General features: G+C 37.3%; 1 protein-coding gene across 2 annotated transcripts; it reads right to left on the reverse strand.

Moving 5' to 3' along the window:
• Window positions 1–15,691, reverse strand: abcf1 (ATP-binding cassette, sub-family F (GCN20), member 1). Of its 2 annotated transcripts, XM_060865647.1 has the most exons (27): window positions 15,499–15,691; window positions 15,201–15,247; window positions 14,395–14,472; window positions 13,239–13,362; window positions 13,077–13,114; window positions 12,423–12,524; window positions 11,833–11,883; window positions 11,428–11,523; window positions 9,417–9,479; window positions 9,222–9,299; window positions 9,037–9,135; window positions 8,796–8,918; window positions 7,256–7,356; window positions 7,047–7,132; window positions 6,501–6,640; window positions 5,906–6,054; window positions 5,703–5,786; window positions 4,864–4,988; window positions 4,649–4,761; window positions 4,327–4,498; window positions 3,430–3,504; window positions 3,219–3,289; window positions 2,948–2,980; window positions 2,124–2,292; window positions 1,973–2,037; window positions 1,798–1,870; window positions 1–790 (listed from the first exon to the last, which is right to left on the reverse strand). In XM_060865647.1, exons 1-27 carry the CDS (start codon window positions 15,554–15,556, stop codon window positions 624–626), a joined length of 2,580 nt encoding a protein of 859 aa, XP_060721630.1. In that variant the 5' UTR covers window positions 15,557–15,691; the 3' UTR covers window positions 1–623. The 2 variants fall into 2 exon arrangements, with proteins under 2 accessions (XP_060721630.1, XP_060721631.1); XM_060865648.1 differs by lacking the exon at window positions 11,833–11,883.
• Between the last annotated feature and the right edge of the window lie 3,039 nt (window positions 15,692–18,730).

The following is an 18,730-nucleotide window of genomic DNA, read 5'->3' on the forward strand; positions in this document are numbered from 1 at the left end:
TACTGCAAAATTCATTTATTGTTGTAGTCCATGTCAATTCTCAGATGCAAACGATGTTTCTTTGCAATCATTTATCTAACATTCTTTTCTACATACAAACTAGATCAGTCTTGTTTTACAGCAATTATTTTTATATAATGTTAATATTCCAGTATTGGCTTCTGTAATATTTTGGTGCTAATACTGCAAAAATCTAAAAGGTTAAACCATTCTGATAAAGGTTCCAGATCAACTTTTTCAGGAGGTATTTTGATATTGTAGTGGAAAAAAAAAGTCACAATTTGCAGGGCAAATCAATCATAATGGCAATGTGCTATTTTTAATACTGTGCCGCCCTAATGCAGGTCATTTAGAAAAATGCTGGTGAATCTCAAGCTTCCAGAAAAAGCTGACAATCCCATGAAAGCACAATTTTAATGACCAGATTTTTAGGTGAGCCTGCACACTACAAAGAAATAAGTCAAAAAAAAAAAAAAAAACCAACAAATACATAGCATCAGTCTGCATCACACTCGAGCGTTAATGATGAAAATTCATCGTAGGTTATGAGACTGAAGCACCGGGTTTTTGAGAGTAAATAACAGCACTGAAAACAAAGCATCTTCCATCCCCTCATGGCACGTTCACTCTTTCTGCTTGTTAACCAGCGTTTCTCCGAGAGCCTCCAGCACTTCTCTCTTGTAGTCTTCAAAGTCTCCAACAATGTTGTTTATTGACCGGTCTTCCACCACCCACAGATGGCACTGAGTCTCGGTAATCAACCGGGCATCGTGGCTCACAATGATCACAGCTTAAAAAGACAAGTGCATGTTTTCGACCAGCTTTATTTATTTTATTTTTTTAAATAAATAAATAGGCTTTATGTTGAACTTAAATCTGATGTTCTTTCAATCAATCAATCAATCTTACACAACCAAACATTCACTAACACTTATTCATCAAAGTTGCATAGAAATGCATGTAAATTTGAGTACAAACAATAACGCCAGAATAAATCTGATGATTTACGGGCAACGAATCAACGTTAGCCGCATGGGCTCAAGCTCCCACCCAATGAGTCTTATTTTCATGTTATATAGAGAAGAAAGCAGGCTAAGCAGTCCAATAACGAACAAGCTGTGATTTGTTCAGACACCTCATGATCACAGATATCATTAACTGTTCTAAAGTGCTACATCAGCTCTGCTGTGGGATTTTTTTTGTTGTTCTGACCCAGTCGTCTAGGCATCACAATTTGGCCCTTGACAAATTCAGTCAGATCCTTACGTTTGCCCATTTTTTCTAATTCCAAAAACTCAATTTTGAGAAGTGGTTCACTTGCTGCCAAATATATCCCACACTATGACAGATGCCACCGTAACCAAAAATTCAAATGTGATTCATTTTGTTTCATGTGATAGATGATCGGTGTATGTTGATGCTTATTTTGTTTAAACTTTAGTTCCTGGGTGGGCAATTATGATTGAAAATGATCTGATTTTTTTTTACTGCTATTATACTTACAAGCTACTAATGCACTTGCTCGGATTATTGATTACATTCTGTTTATTGTTGAACTGCAAATCTAACATTTGTCAGGTTGGAAAGATATTCAAAATGTACATGCACTTGGCCCAGAGACGTGGTCGATTGTTCGATTTTAACGTACACAACTCTGATGAATAAAAACCAATGTGAATAATGTCAATTTATTTTAGCATCTCTTACAGCTAATGTCTCTTAAAGATCGATTTCAGTGAATTTCACATAATTAAATATAATTTCAAATGCATCTATTTAGTGTTAATGAAAACCTACCTCCTTTGTATTCATTGATGGCTTCTGATAAAGCATCAATGGACTCGATGTCCAGATTGTTGGTCGGTTCATCCTTAAAAATTAAACAGGAAGCAAAAGAAATACAAAACGGTTTATTATATTTTCATACCGAATTTATCCGACGTCTTTAGAAATGCTGCCGTTCACCACTCACCAAAATCAGGACGTCCGGTTGGCGACATGAAAGTTCAGCAAATACTACTCTTGCTTTCTGGCCACCTGATAATGTGATGAGATTTAGTGCACAATGAATATATCGGTTTAAATTTACTGCAAAAATACAATAGAGTGAGTCAAGTGCTCACCAGAAAGTTTAGAAATCTGGATAGTGTGCGCGTGGCTCTCTAGACCGAAGCGGCCGAGACACTTTCTGCTGTCCTGGTATGGCAGATTGAAATTTCTCTGCAGATACTCTGTGGCAGACTCCTCCATGTTCAGCTGATCAGCATACTGCTGGTTGAAGAAGCCCACTTTCTATTGCAGATGAAACACAGCAAATCAGTTCATTAATAAATCGGTCTCCTTGTTGTTAATAATCAATTCGATACAGTAAATTAAGTAAGAAATCAAACATGACAGATCGGTGGTTATAATAAATATATCAGCTGAAGCATTGTGTGATGCAAGTTACAAGAATTATTCCATTTCCTTTAAGTCTCAAAGTGTTTTAATCTTCTTATATGACAAATGTATGCACGATACCTCTGTTCCTTTTAGTTACATTAAATGTTGTTTAACATCTGTGAAATAAGCTAGCTTATGTTATTTTGAGTAATATGTCATAGCAGAATCGCTTGTTATGCCATGATGACTATTCCCATAGTGGAAAACCTAAAGTCACAGCTTTACTGTTACAAAGCACAGACTCGTTCCAAAAATGTTACCTAAACATCATCTTACAGAAAGCTACGCCTTGAATTAAAACATGAATACATGTTTTTTTTCCCATTCCAAATCTTATTATTATAATTAATATATTGCATATTCACTATTCAAGTCCAATGAAGTTACTATTACTATGGAAATGATAATGTACTGGAACAAAAGCACTAATATAAACCTTCTGACTGATCCGAAAAAGTTCTTAAACAGCGCTGTGGTATAACAACAATTATCAGGTTCCACTAACCAAGCGGTGATTCATCCTCATCTCGCCTTTGGACTGAAACATAAAAAAGTGAACAAGCCATCAATTACCATGGAAACCTGTAGGCACTTTTATACATGTCTAGCTCTACATGTTTACTACAGTGTACTGGGCTATGCATATGCACATGTAACTGTGATGCTACATGTTACATAACTAGCATGAAACGAAACAAAAATTCCATTTTACTGAAAATCTGTACAAAACAAAAAACCCAGAGAAACGCGATGAGAAATTATTGAGCCACACATACAGGCGTCAATTTCCCTGTCAGCAAAAGCAGGAGTGTACTCTTTCCCACACCGTTTGGTCCAACTATACAAACTGGGAAACAGAAAAGAAACGTAATGGTAATGAAGTGTCAACGGTTAAAGATTCATATCGATATATAAATATATACATATTGCTAGTGTACTTATTGCTGTGATTTCCTTTTAACAACAGTGCACAAACTTTTAACTTACTTCGAGACTCCATATCAATACCAAAGTCAACGTTTCTGAACAGAGCCTTCTGACCATCGTAGGCAAAGTCCACACCTGTGAAGAATAGAACAAAATATGAGTTTTCTTTCTGACAATCAGATTTTGTAACGTGCCTAAAAAACACTAAACATTCTTAATGTTGGAATTTAATCAATCATAGTCTGTTTGAATAAACCTGATTTTATTGAATCATTTTGCCACAGACCATTTGAAAGAAGGGCTTCTTGTTTCTGCTTTGTTTGTTATTGATCTTCAATGATCTACTGTTCAGTTCATGGAGAATTTTGGGAAAAACGCTGGTTAACTTCCATATTCAACCAAATGACTCTAAATACAATATGCATCACCTAATATACCTTAATTAAAAACATACTGACTGATAATCTGGACTAACTAGCATTCATACCACAGCACTGTTGTTTTCTCAAACCTGAATTATCAGAAGTTTATAATCATGAGCTAAACTAGCTGGTGATTTTCTACACATTAAGTCCGTATCTGTATAGGGCTCTAAATATCTGCATCCGAATTTGGATTAAATCCAGAAGTGGGTTTGACCTAAAACAATTTTTTTTGTTGTTTGTAAAATATTCATTATGAAATGAAATATAAACCCTAACACCATGCCCCTGAAAACACAGCAATGTCGGTTCTGACATTTCATCATTCCTCAGCTACATCACACAAGTTCAAACTTGGTCTGCATTAGAAATACGTTTAATCCTACTCGTGCAGTTAAGTTCTGTTTCTACCCGTACCAATTTATGTAGTTATATTTCCCAAAATATGTATAAAATTAACCTGAACAGTGCAATATTATTTGTTCTTTCTGAATAACGCATTTGTATTTGGTTACATCCCTAGAGATGCACTCACTGTAGAGGCCAAGAATGGGTGGGGAGAGAGGCGGTGGGTTTGGAAATGTGAACTTCACAGTGTATTCTTTAGGTCTTTTCAGGAGCTCTGGGGCCTCATGGCTTTCCTCTTCCTGTCCCTTCTTCTTGCCTTTCTGCTGTTTCCTAGTCAAAGCCTCCTTTGTTTGTTTCTCCTGTGATGAGATGCAGAAATGGTGGTGAAAATAATGTGCAGACATTAATATAAGTTGATATATAACTGATATATCAATTAATGATGTATAAATATCATGCAAGCCAAATATATTTAAAAAAAAAAAAAAAAAAAAAAAAAAAAAGCTCACAGCTTGTTTAGTGGATTTGCCTCCAGCTTTCAGATCTTTCAGCTTTTTCTCTTGTTTCTCATACTGCTTTAGAAGCTCCTTTTGCTTCTGCACGTACATCTTCTTAAACGTCACTACAAAATAATTTTAGATTTTAAATCATTGCTCATAAAATGTCTACACATATTGATTCCTATTGGAAATACTCAAACATGTCCTGAAATTGGGTTACTCACAATAGTTGCCCCTGTAGTAATAGAGCTTCTGGTTGTCCAGGTGAATGATATCTGTACAGACATCGTCTAAGAAACTCTGGTCATGGGACACGATCAGTAATGTCTTTTTCCAGCTTTGCAGATAGCTTTAAAATAAATACATAAATAAAATAAATAAAATTCTACTTTACAATTCTACTGTATACCAGTCAAGCCTAAGCTAGATGAGAAGTCAAACATTGCTAAGGAACATAAAAAAAGGGTACAGAAAACAAAACACATGTTTACAGATTGATAGAAAACACCTTGCTGATGAGACAATGGCAAAAAAAAAAAATCTGGTTCAAGCCGTCAAGTCTACAGGACCTCATATAACCACACTTGTGTACAACGGTGGTGGGCAGAAAAGCATAACAGCATCACAGTACAGAAATGGGCAGTTTCTAAAATTCATAAAAACAACCTGTCTGATACCAACAGCCATTTTCTCCAGCCAGATGTTTGACGTAAACATCAGCTGTAGCTCTTGACCTGTACCTGCACGATTTCATGCACTGTGCTGAATTAGCAGTGATGCATGTATTCCTAATAAAGTGGCTATGGAGTGTATATTTTAGAGATGAAACTTCAGTCTGGAACATTCAGTGATGCAGCATCATATTTGCATGGTGCTAAATAATGACCTTAGGATTTCCATTACTCTTTAGCTAATTTGCCTGTCGAAGAGCCACAATGAAACTCTGATTTCTCTCGTTAATCCTTTCTTAAATACATGTAAATAACTGCTACGGTTTGTACGGAGTACCAGTGCTTTGCTCTCTAAGTCTTTATATTAACAAGAGCAAAAAGCCAGACGTTACTTATTGAGCCAGATGACAGCATTGAGGTCGAGATGGTTCGTCGGCTCGTCCAGCATCAGCAGGGTGGGCTCCATGAACAGGGCTCTGTAGAGCAAAGGAGAGACAAGCATGTCTTTATCATCATAAATGACTGATTCATTCTTTCAAAACATTTGTTAATATTATTTCCCGCTTCTGCTGCTGACAGCTGATAGTGTTCACACCTGGCGAGTGATACTCTCATTCTCCAGCCACCTGAAAACTTCTTAGTGGGTCTGTTCTGCATTTCAGGGGTGAAGCCCAAACCAGCCAAGATTCTACGAGCTTTAGCCTCAGCTGCCGCTGCTCCGATTGCCCTCAGCTCTTCATACACCTGGTAGAGATGATGACAGGATCACGTTTGCAAATTCTACACAGCATATTATACAAAGAATAAACGATATACGTTTTATCGACCGTACGAGATAACCATGTGCTGGAAGAAATAATACAAAGAACATCATTTTGGACATTTTACAGCTCAAGTAATCAAAGAAATGAGCGAGTGTTGTCATTTCCAGGAATTTTCTTTATAAAGCCTGTTGCGTTTTGTGGTTAAAAAAAAAAAAAAACTTCATCACAAATGGTTGTTCTGTATCTTTGTCTTTTAAAGATGAGGTGATTGACCACTAAAAGGAATATAAAAGCTTTTTGAGGTTTATTCGACCCTCACTGACTTTTTCTGGGTTCTGTGAGGCACATTCAGGAAAACTAAATAAACCCACAGAAAACTATGGAAGCAAATATTAAAAAAATTAAGAAAAAAAAATGGCCTCAGACCTTCTCTAGCCTCTCAGTGACACTGTCCTCGCCCTTCTCAAGCAACGCCTGCAGGCTCTTTTCCTCATCAAGCAACTTCAGACGCCGCGTGTCCGCCTTCAGCACAGCCTGTACGGCCGGAGTGTCATCGGCGACCACCTCTGAGATAGTGAAAAGCAGGACTATTCAGTATATTGCTTTTTTTTTTATATATTATATATATATATATATATATATATATATATATATATATATATATATATATATATATATATATATATATATATATATATATAAACAAAGACAGATCAAGGGTTTATATCAATGTATTAATAATTATTTTTATTCAGATTTTCTGGTAAAAACAGGCAGACATTCAGTCAGCCCTATCTTCAGAGCCTCTTTAAAAGAAAATCAGTCATCACCATCTGAACGATCAGATTTGCGAATTGACGTTTTTACAGTTCACAAGGAAGGAATGTATGAGTGCTGTGGTCTAAAGAATAACTTATTGTATAAACAACTTACAATTTGAGACATTCAAGAATTCTGAGAGATTTTTCGTACCTTGTTCACAGAGCAGCACATCAATATTGGGAGGAATGCTGAGAGCTCTGTTGAAAATGTGCTTCAGTAACGTGGTCTTTCCTTTCCTAGAAAAAGGATAAAGCAAGGAAGGCATGTACTGAAAGAATATATCAAGGGTTGTGACGTTCCTAGCAGTTTACCACAGAAAGCAGCCAAATTAAGGCTTTTGTTTATTGCTAACTACTAACCCATTTGGTCCAACCAGACCGTAGCGGCGACCGGCTACAATCAGAAGATCAGCATTGACAAAAAGCTCCTTCCCGTGAGCAGAGATGCTGAATCTCTCCAGCTGTAGAGAAAGCAGGAGTGTCAGTAGACTACATGTAGACTACAGTTTAGATGGCTCACCATTTTTTAAATCATCATAATATTTTTAAATCATTTCTGCCCTTGTAAAAATTTGGGTTGATTTATTGGGTGAATAGGGGGATGGGTGGGTTAGTGATTCGGTTGGTCTGGCAGATGGGTAGCTAGGTGGGTGGGAAGAGAGAGAGAGAGAGCGATAGATAGATAGATAGATAGATAGATAGATAGATAGATGGGTGGGTAGATGGGTGGGTAGGGTGGATAGATAGATAGATAGATGGGTGGGTAGGGTGGATAGATAGATAGATAGATAGATAGATAGATAGATAGATAGATAGATAGATAGATAGATAGATAGATAGATAGATAGATAGATAGATAGATAGATAGATAGATAGATAGATAGATAGATAGATAGATAGATAGATAGATAGATAGATAGATAGATAGATAGATAGTGAACGTGTCAGCAGGCTCATGATAAGCCTGCTCATTTTGTCAGATTGATAATAACTTCCATAAACATGCTGAATCCAACTTATTGATCACTGAATGTTGATGAATCACAGTCATCACTCTGGTGTTAGCTTGACCAGCATTAAAGGTGGGGTGCACAATCTCTGAAAGCCAATGTTGTCATTTGAAATCACCTAAACAAACACACTCCTAACCAAAATTGGTGTCACCCGTTTCGATAGCTCCGTCCCACACATATATACGTAACCCAGGCAACTATTATGGTGGAACCTGCTTGGGCAGGTCGAGGGGATATTTTTATCAATAAATGAACTCAAGTAATACTATGGAAACGCAGGTCAAATGTGTTTTTGTAGTACTAAGTGTTGTACCGTGAAAGGTTTAGCGCCGTGTCATGCGAAAGACAACGTTCAATGCCTAGAACCCGAGGCAGAGGCTAATGTCAGACATGCGCACTGAACACTCTCTCTGTCGTATATTGTCAAGACACGCCCCTTTCTGCTAATTGGCTACACGTTTGTTTTGTTAGTCAGCCCGACTCAGTTTTCTGAAGCATTTTTGAAACATCGTGCACCCCACCTTTAATTTGTTAGTAAGATGACTAAAAGTATTGTGCTTTTGGGTCTTAAACCACATCATTGCTGAAAAAGCTCTAGGTTAGCTTGTTGCTAAAAATGAACACTGCAGTTCTCTAACAATTCCATGAGCAGAGAGAAGATTCAATAACAAGAATAAAATGGAATCACATAGGTTAAAAACCCTAAAACACAGTGCACAAATAGGATTATAGTTCTATTGAAGTGTAGTACAGATTAACGAGTCTACATTTTAACATTTAAGATTGTGCGTGCAGACTTCGAAAATAAATGGAGAATAAGGAGGCGGTAGAGTTCATATAAGCTTGTCTCAGTTTCTGCAAATGAAAACAATTGTTACAGAACTGACCTTTATATCAGAGGCGTTCTCCAACATGGCTTGCCTTGAAGACACCTCAGCCTGAGAGACTGAGAAATCTCCCTCAGTGGCGTTCTGAGCACGGACACTAGCCACCTGCCGCTCGTACTCCATCTGTGAAGCAACAACAGAGCATGCGGTTCATCTGGTCAGCAAAAAAATTACATCAAGTATTCATACAGTGATTTAAAGAACACTCTTGTTGAATCCTGTCTATTTTCAGGACATGTACCAGCTTCTTTTTCTTCTTCTTCTCCTTTTTACTCAGGTTGGCATAGGGGTCTTCCTCCCGTTCTTTGTTATGCTCTGCCACAAGAACGTCCTCTGCACTCTACCGTCACGGGGGGGAAAAACAAGAAGTGTAAACACATGAAATATAGCAGGATTACAGTGAATAAAGTTAAGCAGTGAGGATACCATCATGGTGTCATTGTCATCGCTTTTCTCTTCCTCATCCTCATCCTCACTAGGAGGCTGGTGAGCAGGTTTTCCTTTCTGAAAGGGAAGAGAGGCAGAAGAAAATGACAACTGCTTCTCAGCTCTTTGCTCTGACATAATAACAGCAAATAAACGCATGTATGCACTTCTTCATTTGCGTTCATGTGCCCTGACCTTTGGCTGTTCTTTCTTTCCAGCAGCCTTCTGAGGCTTTTCTTCTTTCTTCTCATCCTCCTCCTGCAAACAGCCGTTCAAGTGTGTAAGTTACTGTCATTTCCCATTGTGGACACTTTAAAAATTCTACCATTTTGTGTTGTTCGAGGCCAAAAACCTCCACTAAATTAAACTTATAATCAGAAATATATCAGATTAATATTTTTTCACATTAATCTGTTAATAATCCTCCGGTTCTAATCAAAACTACTAAAAAAAAACAAAACTTTTTTATTTAAAAAAAACAACTTTTTATTTACTAATTAATTAGTGATGTCACAAACTTGCAGAAAAACACAAATGACATTTTTACTATCAAAAATTAATAACATTGGCTTTTATGCTGTTAATTTTTGTGCAGCATTAGATTTTAATTATTTCTCCCTCATTTACATGTCAGGGCTGTTTTTTTCCCCATTGTCTGCCATTATAACCATGATTTTTCATTGCACGGCCATGACGTGATTTCTAGCTTATTTTCAGGCTTTATTTTCACAGCGTTCAATTAAGTAATCAGAGGTGTGTGTGTGTGAGCGAGCGTCTGTTCAGGTTTTCCAGCAATCCTGCTTGAAAGCCTGAACACACACACAAGCACATGCACGAACATTATAGTATGCTGATATCCTCCATAGAACTCAATGTAAAAGGCCTGAAATAAGCTTTTTTCCCACAGGCCTGTGTAATGGGGTAATAGCTCCACCTTTTGAAAATTAAAAAAATATATAATTTTTACCTCTGCCCAGCTGAGGGACCATTAACAAGCAAGACTGCATGCTTTTTTTTTCATGTGATGGACATGCATTAAAAAAATGTGGCTATAACAGCAGTCAATGGGGCCAAGAAAAGCAAATGAGGGAGAAAAAAAAATTCAAATCTAATGCTGCACAAAAACTAACAATGCATAAAAGCCAATGCTGTTAGCAATCTTTTATATATCCAAGACTGTGTTGGGGGAAAAAATTAAATAAATAAAGAAACATAAAAGAATTATATTAAAAATGTCATTTTGTGTGCATTTTTATGCAAATTAGTGATGTCACTAAATAAATTGGTAATTAAAAAGTAAAAAAGGAAATCGAGCACTTTTGATTAGAACTAAGGTTGTTTAAAAGATTTATTTAAAAAAATATTAATCTGATATTAATTTAATTAAATTTCACTGACATTTTTGGTCTCGAAGCGCATGTACGCAATTTTAATACAGAAAATTATAGACAAAAAAAAATATGGTCAAAAATTTGAAATACTCTTTCCAAAGTGTATGTTGTATAAAAGGTTTGTCCAAAAACTCAATACAGCTTTATTGTTGTTGTTCTTTTAGCTGCTCCCTGTTTGGGGTCACAGATCATCTGGTCCACATTTTAGATTTGGCACAGGTTTTACGATGCAACACTTCCATTTTATCGGGGCTTGGGACAAGCACTGAGAGTTAACTCTTCAGTGACTGGGTTTGAGCCCTGCCTGGGAATCAATCCTGGGCTTCAGGATCCTGCTCCTGGACCTCCAGGAGGCTCAACGCAGCTTTATTAAAAATGCATAAATTTACACTATGGGTAATAAAGTAGCAGAGGCAATGTGATGCCTGGCTAGTGTATTGTGTGTATTGTAATAGATTATAATAGATTTGTGTGCACTGTAATGCATTTTGCTCAGTTTTGAAATCCTTCTAATTCCTGATTCTGGACATTTTTTTCCAGTATCCGCTGAAGCACATGAACAAGTAGCACATGCCAGAAATATATAAAGCTGCCAGAGCATTTTATTTCAAACATACATATTAAAAACGATCAACAGGATGTAGAGGTTTCCATTCAAAGCATTTTCCCACTACTGCCTGAATTGCCATAATTAGAAATAAAACTCATTGTTAATTTCATTGACAGCCATGTGTACAAACTCTACAGCTGAGAATCAGGTGACCAAGAGTGAAAATTCAACATCCGGTGAGCCACTAAACTGCTGAAACTTTTACCTTGGATGCTTTGCTGCCTGATTTCTTGTTCTTCACCACCTTCTTCTCAGTCTCGTCTTTTTTCTCCAGCTCCTCGTCCGGTTCGTCATCAGATGCCTGTTAGGACACGAGCCCAGAGACATGAGACGCCAGAACCCTAACTCTACCTTTTCTGACAGAACATTTTTAATACACCTTCTGTGACCTTTTAAATAATAAAATTATATAATATAGTTTCCTGGAATCGACGTCACCAGATTTAAAAAAAAAAAAAAAAAAAAAGATGGTTATGGAAAGAGTTGTTAGTACAAGGTATATACACTGATGTTCTGTAACGTATACAGGCAAAATAAAAGTTGTTAGAAATGGTTAGGAAGATTATTTAATTTAAAAAAAAAAAACAAACAAACTTTCCCTTGCACCCACCTTAGATTTCCTAGTTTTAGCCTTATCGTTTTTCTTTCCTCTGGAAACCTCCTGATTAACATACATACACATATTTTGGCACATATTAGATGCAGGCACAAGAACAGAAAGATTCCCAGGTCCTGCTACATTGTGTAGGTTAGAGATGTGTTACAGTCCAGGAAAAAAAAAAAAAACACACCAGATGGCATTGGGACTGATTTCAAGCAAATGGAAAAACGGCAATTAAAATCGATCAATAAATAAAAACATTTTTTAAATACAATTTCTAAAAAAAAAAGTTTTGAAGTTTTTGAAACTTAATCAAATAATAAAATGCTAGAATGTTACTTGAGATACGAGATGAAGAAATGAGCAAAAGGTTTTTCAGTACATCACTACCTGTGGAAGTTAACCTTCATGTTGGATGATTATTTTCTGGTATATTTTTATATGTTATGTTTCAAAAATCTTATAGCACATCATCCAGCGGTGGAGCTCATAGTCTTTTCTCTGACATCATAACACAAAGCTAAAACGCAAGCGTTAGGATCTAATCCCTTCTGAAGTGCTTACATAATCAGAGTATAACGATAAGTGAACCTACACACCTTAGAGGTTTTCTTATTTATAGGTTTATCGTCTTCGTCACCATCTGCGTCGCCCTCTTCATCGCTCTGACTCTGGCTCAGTGCAGCGAATATGTTGCCACCCTGAAAGCAAAATGCATTTCATCAAACTAGAGCACAATCATACATACACGCACCACTGCTTCAATCAAACATCGCTAAACATTGCAGAGCTGTTTGTGTTCAAAACCATGACTGGGTCAGTGCTTAAAAACAAGCTGTTAGTCTCAGGGAAGTAGAGACATGTATAAATGACTTGCATCACAGAGATTTAGAATATTATATGTAACTGTAAATGGCTAAAAAGTACATGGAATTCTTTAACAGAACCATAAACAGAACCGCTGCAATATTAAGAGGCATTAAACACATCAGGACACAAAGTTATTGGACAAATAATCGACTCTGGAGCGCTAACGGCCATTTATGTTGTTTTGTTGACGCCACACTGTGTCTTATTCTTTACTTTTCCTCACAACTTTGAGCTTCTTTCCTGGCAATTCAAACAGATTTGATTTTATGTAAGACGGTTAAAATTATATATATATATATATATATATATATATATATATATATATATATATATATATATATATATATATATATATCTTTATATATTTTTCCCTACAGGCTCACCTTGTTTCTCTTCCCACCTCTCACGGGAGCTGCTATCACTGTAATCAAAGCATACAGCAAGTAAATCAGGACGAATAAAGAAATAGAATTTTCTAAAAAGGTACAAGCCTTGAACTGCGTATCTTCAAAACACATTTCATTCTTGAAGGTTTCTGACGTTACCCTCGTCCTCTTCCTCATCACTGGGCTGGACGGAGAGTTTCTTGAGTTGCTGCATGACGTCTTCATCTTCATCCTCAGCGTCCCCGGCTTTCCCTTTCCGGCGGTCCTTTTTTTTCTTTTGAGGCTAATGCACATACCGATAAATATATTTAAATGTTGTATACATTTCGCATAAAATATGCCATCTTAGTCTAATTGGTGAAAAGAAACTAGTCTAATTTAGGCTGTCTACGTATATATTTATAGAGCTCCAAGGAATTCATTTAAACTTTTGCCAAATTTTATTCCGCACATTGAATGGGTTTTTTTTTTGATTTGCCTGAATTGTTACTTATAGAGCTTCTATAAACTGTAAAGACACAAAAAAAAACCAACCCCAAATAAATAACGTACAAGGAAAAAAACAACAGTTCTGGCAGTTCTTTACATTGGAAACACTAGGAAAGTGTACTCAAGAGCCTGGACTAGAACCTCACAGAAATGGGATACGGATGGATATCATTTATTTAATAACAGAATCTCTCACACAGAAGAATGAGCCAGGATGTGTTCACTAAGATTTGGCATGTTAGCGTTGAAAAACCAGTTACACTTAAAATTCTGCTGTTCCAAATTTGTACGCTGCTAACGGGTTCAGCCAAAGCAGCTTATGTAATAGATTTGTTATTTTACGGAGAGTCTACAGAGTCGTATGATAAAAATAAATTAGGCTGTATTTAGGGTTGAAGAGTTAAGACATCTACATGTGAGTTTTGCATGCTGGGTAGCTGGATGGAGTCTGTTTAACAAAGGTGTGTTTTAGTTTCGGACTGATTTATCTTAAGCCTGTTTTCTGGCATGACATTAAAAAAATGTATTAAATGCCACTAGTTAAGTAAACGTAATGGTTTAGGAACAAACCATCTGCTTAAATTCTACAGAAATCTACTGTTTAATTAGAGATATTTCTTTTATTAAGAACTTTTTTCAAAGCAAACTTAAGTTCAGCTGTGAGCATAGAATTTGTGCTTCAAATTCAGTTTTGATTTACTAACCATTTTACGGTTATTTCTGTCTTAACAAGAGCTCTTTTCGGACAGACTAAAGTAGATATTTCTGTGTTTTGATTAAACCAGCAAAGATCAGACTGACATCATCATCATCATCATCATCACACCTGCTTTCCTTGCGTCTCCTTCACTGCCGGCTCTTCCGTCTTCTCTGCTTTACTTTCTGATGACAGCTCATCAAAGAACTATGCAAAAGCAGAGGAAAAAAGACCAAGTTCATGGCTGTTAGATTTCAGTGTGTAGCGGTGAAAATACTTCATTACTGATATACACAGTGCTGTTTACTACAGCAGACCATATTACTACAGAACAGACCACAGGTAAAGCCAAGAAAGAAAGAAAGAAAGAAAGAAAGAAAGAAAGAAAGAGACAGAAAGAAACAGAAAAAAGAGACTGAAAAAAAAGAAAGAGACTGAAAGAAAGAAAGAAAGAAAGATATATAAAGTAAATAAATATAAAGGCTGTAGCAGTGCTGATGTGTGGACATTGTTATAAAGTACAAGTAAACGGTTCTGAGGCTTTGGCACTGAAAACAATATTCAGACTCTGTTGTAAACAAAAACAAGTAGAAGGTTATAAGGCTATGACATTAAAAAAAGTGTGAGCTGAATAAACAAGTCCACTAAATAAATGTGTGTGTGTGTGTGTGTGTGTGTGTGGAGAGAACGAGGAGTATAAATAATACATCATATGTACAGTATATGTATAATTGTACAGAAGTTCTATACAGTATATTTACAGTGTTCTAACAGTGTAGTGTACAGTTCAGTAGTGTGATGGAGGATGGAATAAAGCTGTCCCTTATCCTACTGGTCCTGGTGCTGAGGTTCCTGCATCTCCTCGTGTGAAGGAGGTTAAACAGCTTGTGACTAGCATGATGTACTCTCTAGTCAAAAGCTTATTTATCACTTACACTCTTCTTCCCCTTCTTGTCTTTCTTTCCTTTCTTCACAACTTTATCTGAGGAGGAAATAAAAAAAAAAAAACACTGATGAAATACACCTTCAGGGCATGTTTAAGGTTTTATAGGGATCTTTTACAGGACATCTGTGTAGATCACACAAAGACTGCTTCATAATACCAACAACTAGTTATAACGTTAGTTATAATCCCATAAAACTATGATTCTGTAACATGTTAATCAGCAAAGCTAACAAGCTAACAAGCTAATCTTTCTGTTTACTGAGCACGCGCATAGTTTGTGTGTTTACCTGTCTGTGGTTCATCGTCTCCTTCCCACTCAGCCACTTCTTTAGATTTCTTCGGCATTGTAGTCGCTCTTTAAACGAACAAACAGGTGATGAAGGTGTGAATTTGGTGCGTAGATTACTGTGAGTGACAGAACAGAGCACATGCGGCCTACACTTCCCTGCTCACTACACAAGAGCGCCGCACAGTTTCAAATGCCGGTAGTTTGGAAAATGACAGCGCCACCACAGGCCGGAGGAGGGAACTGCAGCTGGTCAGATTTAGGGTCAAGTCAAGTCAGGTCAAGTCAAGAAGCTTTTATTGTCATTTCAACCGTATGTAGTAAAGCAACATTCGCCATTGTTGATGTTGTGCATATGTTGACACATATACAGTGAAAACACAATGGACCAACACCAGCAGATGACATGGCACCCCAAACCATCACTGACCGTGGAAACTTTACACTGGACCTCAAGCAACATGGATTGTGTGCCTCTTCTCTCTTCCTCCAGACTCTGGGACCCTGATTTCCAAAGGAAATGCAAAATTTACTTTCATCAGAGAACATAACTTTGGACCACTCAGCAGCAGTCCAGTCCTTTTTGTCTTTAGCCCAGGCGAGACGCTTCTGACGCTGTCTGTGCAATTCATGCTTCCTGCTGCTGACCAACTTTATGGAGATACAGATTTCATTTTCCAACAGGACTTGGCACCTGCACACGGTGCCAAAGCTACCAGTACCTGGTTTAAGGACCATGGTATCCCTCCTCTTAATTGGCCAGCAAACTCGCCTGACCTTAACCCCATAGAAAATCTGTGGGGTATTGGTATTGTGAAGAAGAAGATGTGATATACCAGACCCAACAAGGTAGAAGAGCTGAAGGCCACCTTGGCTCTCATAACACCTGAGCAGTGCCACAGACTGATCGACTCCATGCCACGCCGCATTGCTGCAGTAATTCAGGTAAAAGGAGCCCACACTAAGTATTGAGTGCTGTGCATGCTCATACTTTTCATGTTCATACTTTTCAGATTTTTATAAATCCTTTCTTTGTATTGGTCTTAAGTAATATTCTAATTTTCTGAGATACTGAATTTGGGATTTTCCTTAGTTGTCAGTTATAATCATCAAAATGAAAAGAAATAAACATTTGAAATATATCAGTCTGTGTGTAATGAATGAATATAATATACAAGTTTCACTTTTTGAATGGAATTAGTGAAATAAATCAACTTTTTGATGATATTCTAATTATATAGTGGTTTAGATGTTGGACTACTGATCCAAGGGTCATGAGTTCAAGTCCCAGGTCCACCAAGCTACTACTTTTGGGGCCCCTGAGCAAGGTCCTTGACCCTCAATTGCTCAGGTGTATATGTGGTATTTGTGGTAGCCTAGAGTTTTAGATGTTGGACTATTCAATTCAATTCAAGTTTATTTGTATAGCACTTTTTACAATGGACATTGTCTCAAAGCAGCTTTACAGAACATAAACATAGAGCAGAAGGTAAACATAGAGCAGAAGGTAAAAAGTATAAAGAATTAATATAATAAAAATTCAAGATATATTTAGTTCACAGTATGTATGTATGTATGTGTATTTATCCCCAATGAGCAATTCTGAGGTGACTCAGGCAGCAGTGGCAAGGAAAAACCCCCTTAAATTGGTAAGGAAGAAACCTTGAGAGGAACCAGACTCAAATGGGAACCCATCCTCATATGGGTGACACTAAAGGTGTGATTACAAATATACAGTCAAACAAATGCTGTATTGGTGTAAGGATCACATGGAGTTCAGATCTCCTCTTAGCATCACAGAGTCCAACTGAAGCTGGTAGATCTGTAGATGTCTCAGGATTCTCACAGAGTCGACCTCATCTCAGTGGAGGTCCAAAATCTTCATCGCACGGAAGACGATCGGAGCTAGTACAATGTCTGGATGCCTCGGGATGGGTAGAAAGAGAGAAGCAGTGGAGACGGATTAACATATCTACTGTTCATAAAAATGTGCAAGTCTAATGTAATAGTGTGCAAGATTATGGGATGTATTATGTGTACGCCTGAAGAGATGAGTTTTTAATCTGCTTTTGAACTGGGAAAGTGTGTCTGAGCCCCGAACACTATCAGGAAGACTATTCCAGAGTTTGGGAGCTAAATAAGAAAACACTCTACCACCTTTAGTGGACTTAAATATTCTGGGAACTACCAGAAGTCCTGAGTTTTGTGATCTCAGAGCGCGACTACCGATCAGAAGATCATGAGTTCAAGTCCCAGGTCCACCAAGCTACCACCGTTGAGCCCCTGACCCTCAATTGCTTAGATGTTGGACTACTGATCGGAAGGTCATGAGTTCAAGTCCCAGGTCCACCAAGCTACCACCGTTGAGCCCCTGACCCTCAATTGCTTAGATGTTGGACTACTGATCTACAGATCTACAGATCTACCGGCTCCAGTTGGACTCTGTGATACTTGTATATTTGTAACCACACCATCTAGTGTCACCCATATGAGGATGGGTTCCCCTTGAGTCTGGTTCCTCTCAAGGTTTCTTCCTTTACCAATCTAAGGGAGTTTTTCCTTGCCACTGTTGCCTGAGCCCTCAGACTTGCTCATTGGGGACAAATACACATACACACATACATACATACATACATACATACATACATACATACATACATACATACATACACACTGTGAACTGTATATATCTTGAATTTTTATTATATTAATTCTTTATACCTCTCCTTATGTTTATCTTTTGTTTTATGTTTATGTTCTGTAAAGCTGCTTTGTGACAATGTCCATTGTAAAAAGCGCTATACAAATAAACTTGAATTGAATTGAATTGAATTGAACTGATTGGAAGGTCATGAGTTCAAGTCCCAGGTCCACCAAGCTACCACCGTTGAGCCCCTGACCCTCAATTGCTTAGATGTTGGACTACTGATCGGAAGGTCATGAGTTCAAGTCCCAGGTCCACCAAGCTATTACTGTTGAGCAGCCCCTGAGCAAGGCCCTTGACCCTCAATTGCTCAGGTGTATAAAATGAAATAAAATGTAAGTCACTCTGAATAAAGGTGTCTGTTAAAAGCCATAAATGCAAATGTACTATGACACTAAAACAAATTCCTTGTATGTGCAAGCATGCTTGGCAATAAAGCTCATTCTGATACTGATTCTGATTCTGATTCGTCTACAGCCATCTGTTATGGATAAGTGTAGGTGACCATGTTAAGGCATGGCTTATGCAT

This window comes from Tachysurus vachellii, chromosome 3 (genome assembly GCF_030014155.1).
Source record: "Tachysurus vachellii isolate PV-2020 chromosome 3, HZAU_Pvac_v1, whole genome shotgun sequence".
Lineage (NCBI taxonomy): Eukaryota > Metazoa > Chordata > Actinopteri > Siluriformes > Bagridae > Tachysurus > Tachysurus vachellii.

What these genes read in the sequence shown, in the direction of transcription:
- abcf1 (XM_060865647.1), bottom strand. Translation starts at nt 15,556, where the DNA reads ATGCCGAAGAAATCTAAAGAAGTGGCTGAGTGGGAAGGAGACGATGAA. An exon ending in GAGGTGGGAAGAGAAACAAG is followed by an intron (nt 12,525 to 13,076) that starts GTGAGCCTGTAG and finishes TTTTGCTTTCAG; the next exon opens with GGTGGCAACATATTCGCTGC. An exon ending in GGTCTGGTTGGACCAAATGG is followed by an intron (nt 7,133 to 7,255) that starts GTTAGTAGTTAG and finishes TCCTTTTTCTAG; the next exon opens with GAAAGGAAAGACCACGTTAC.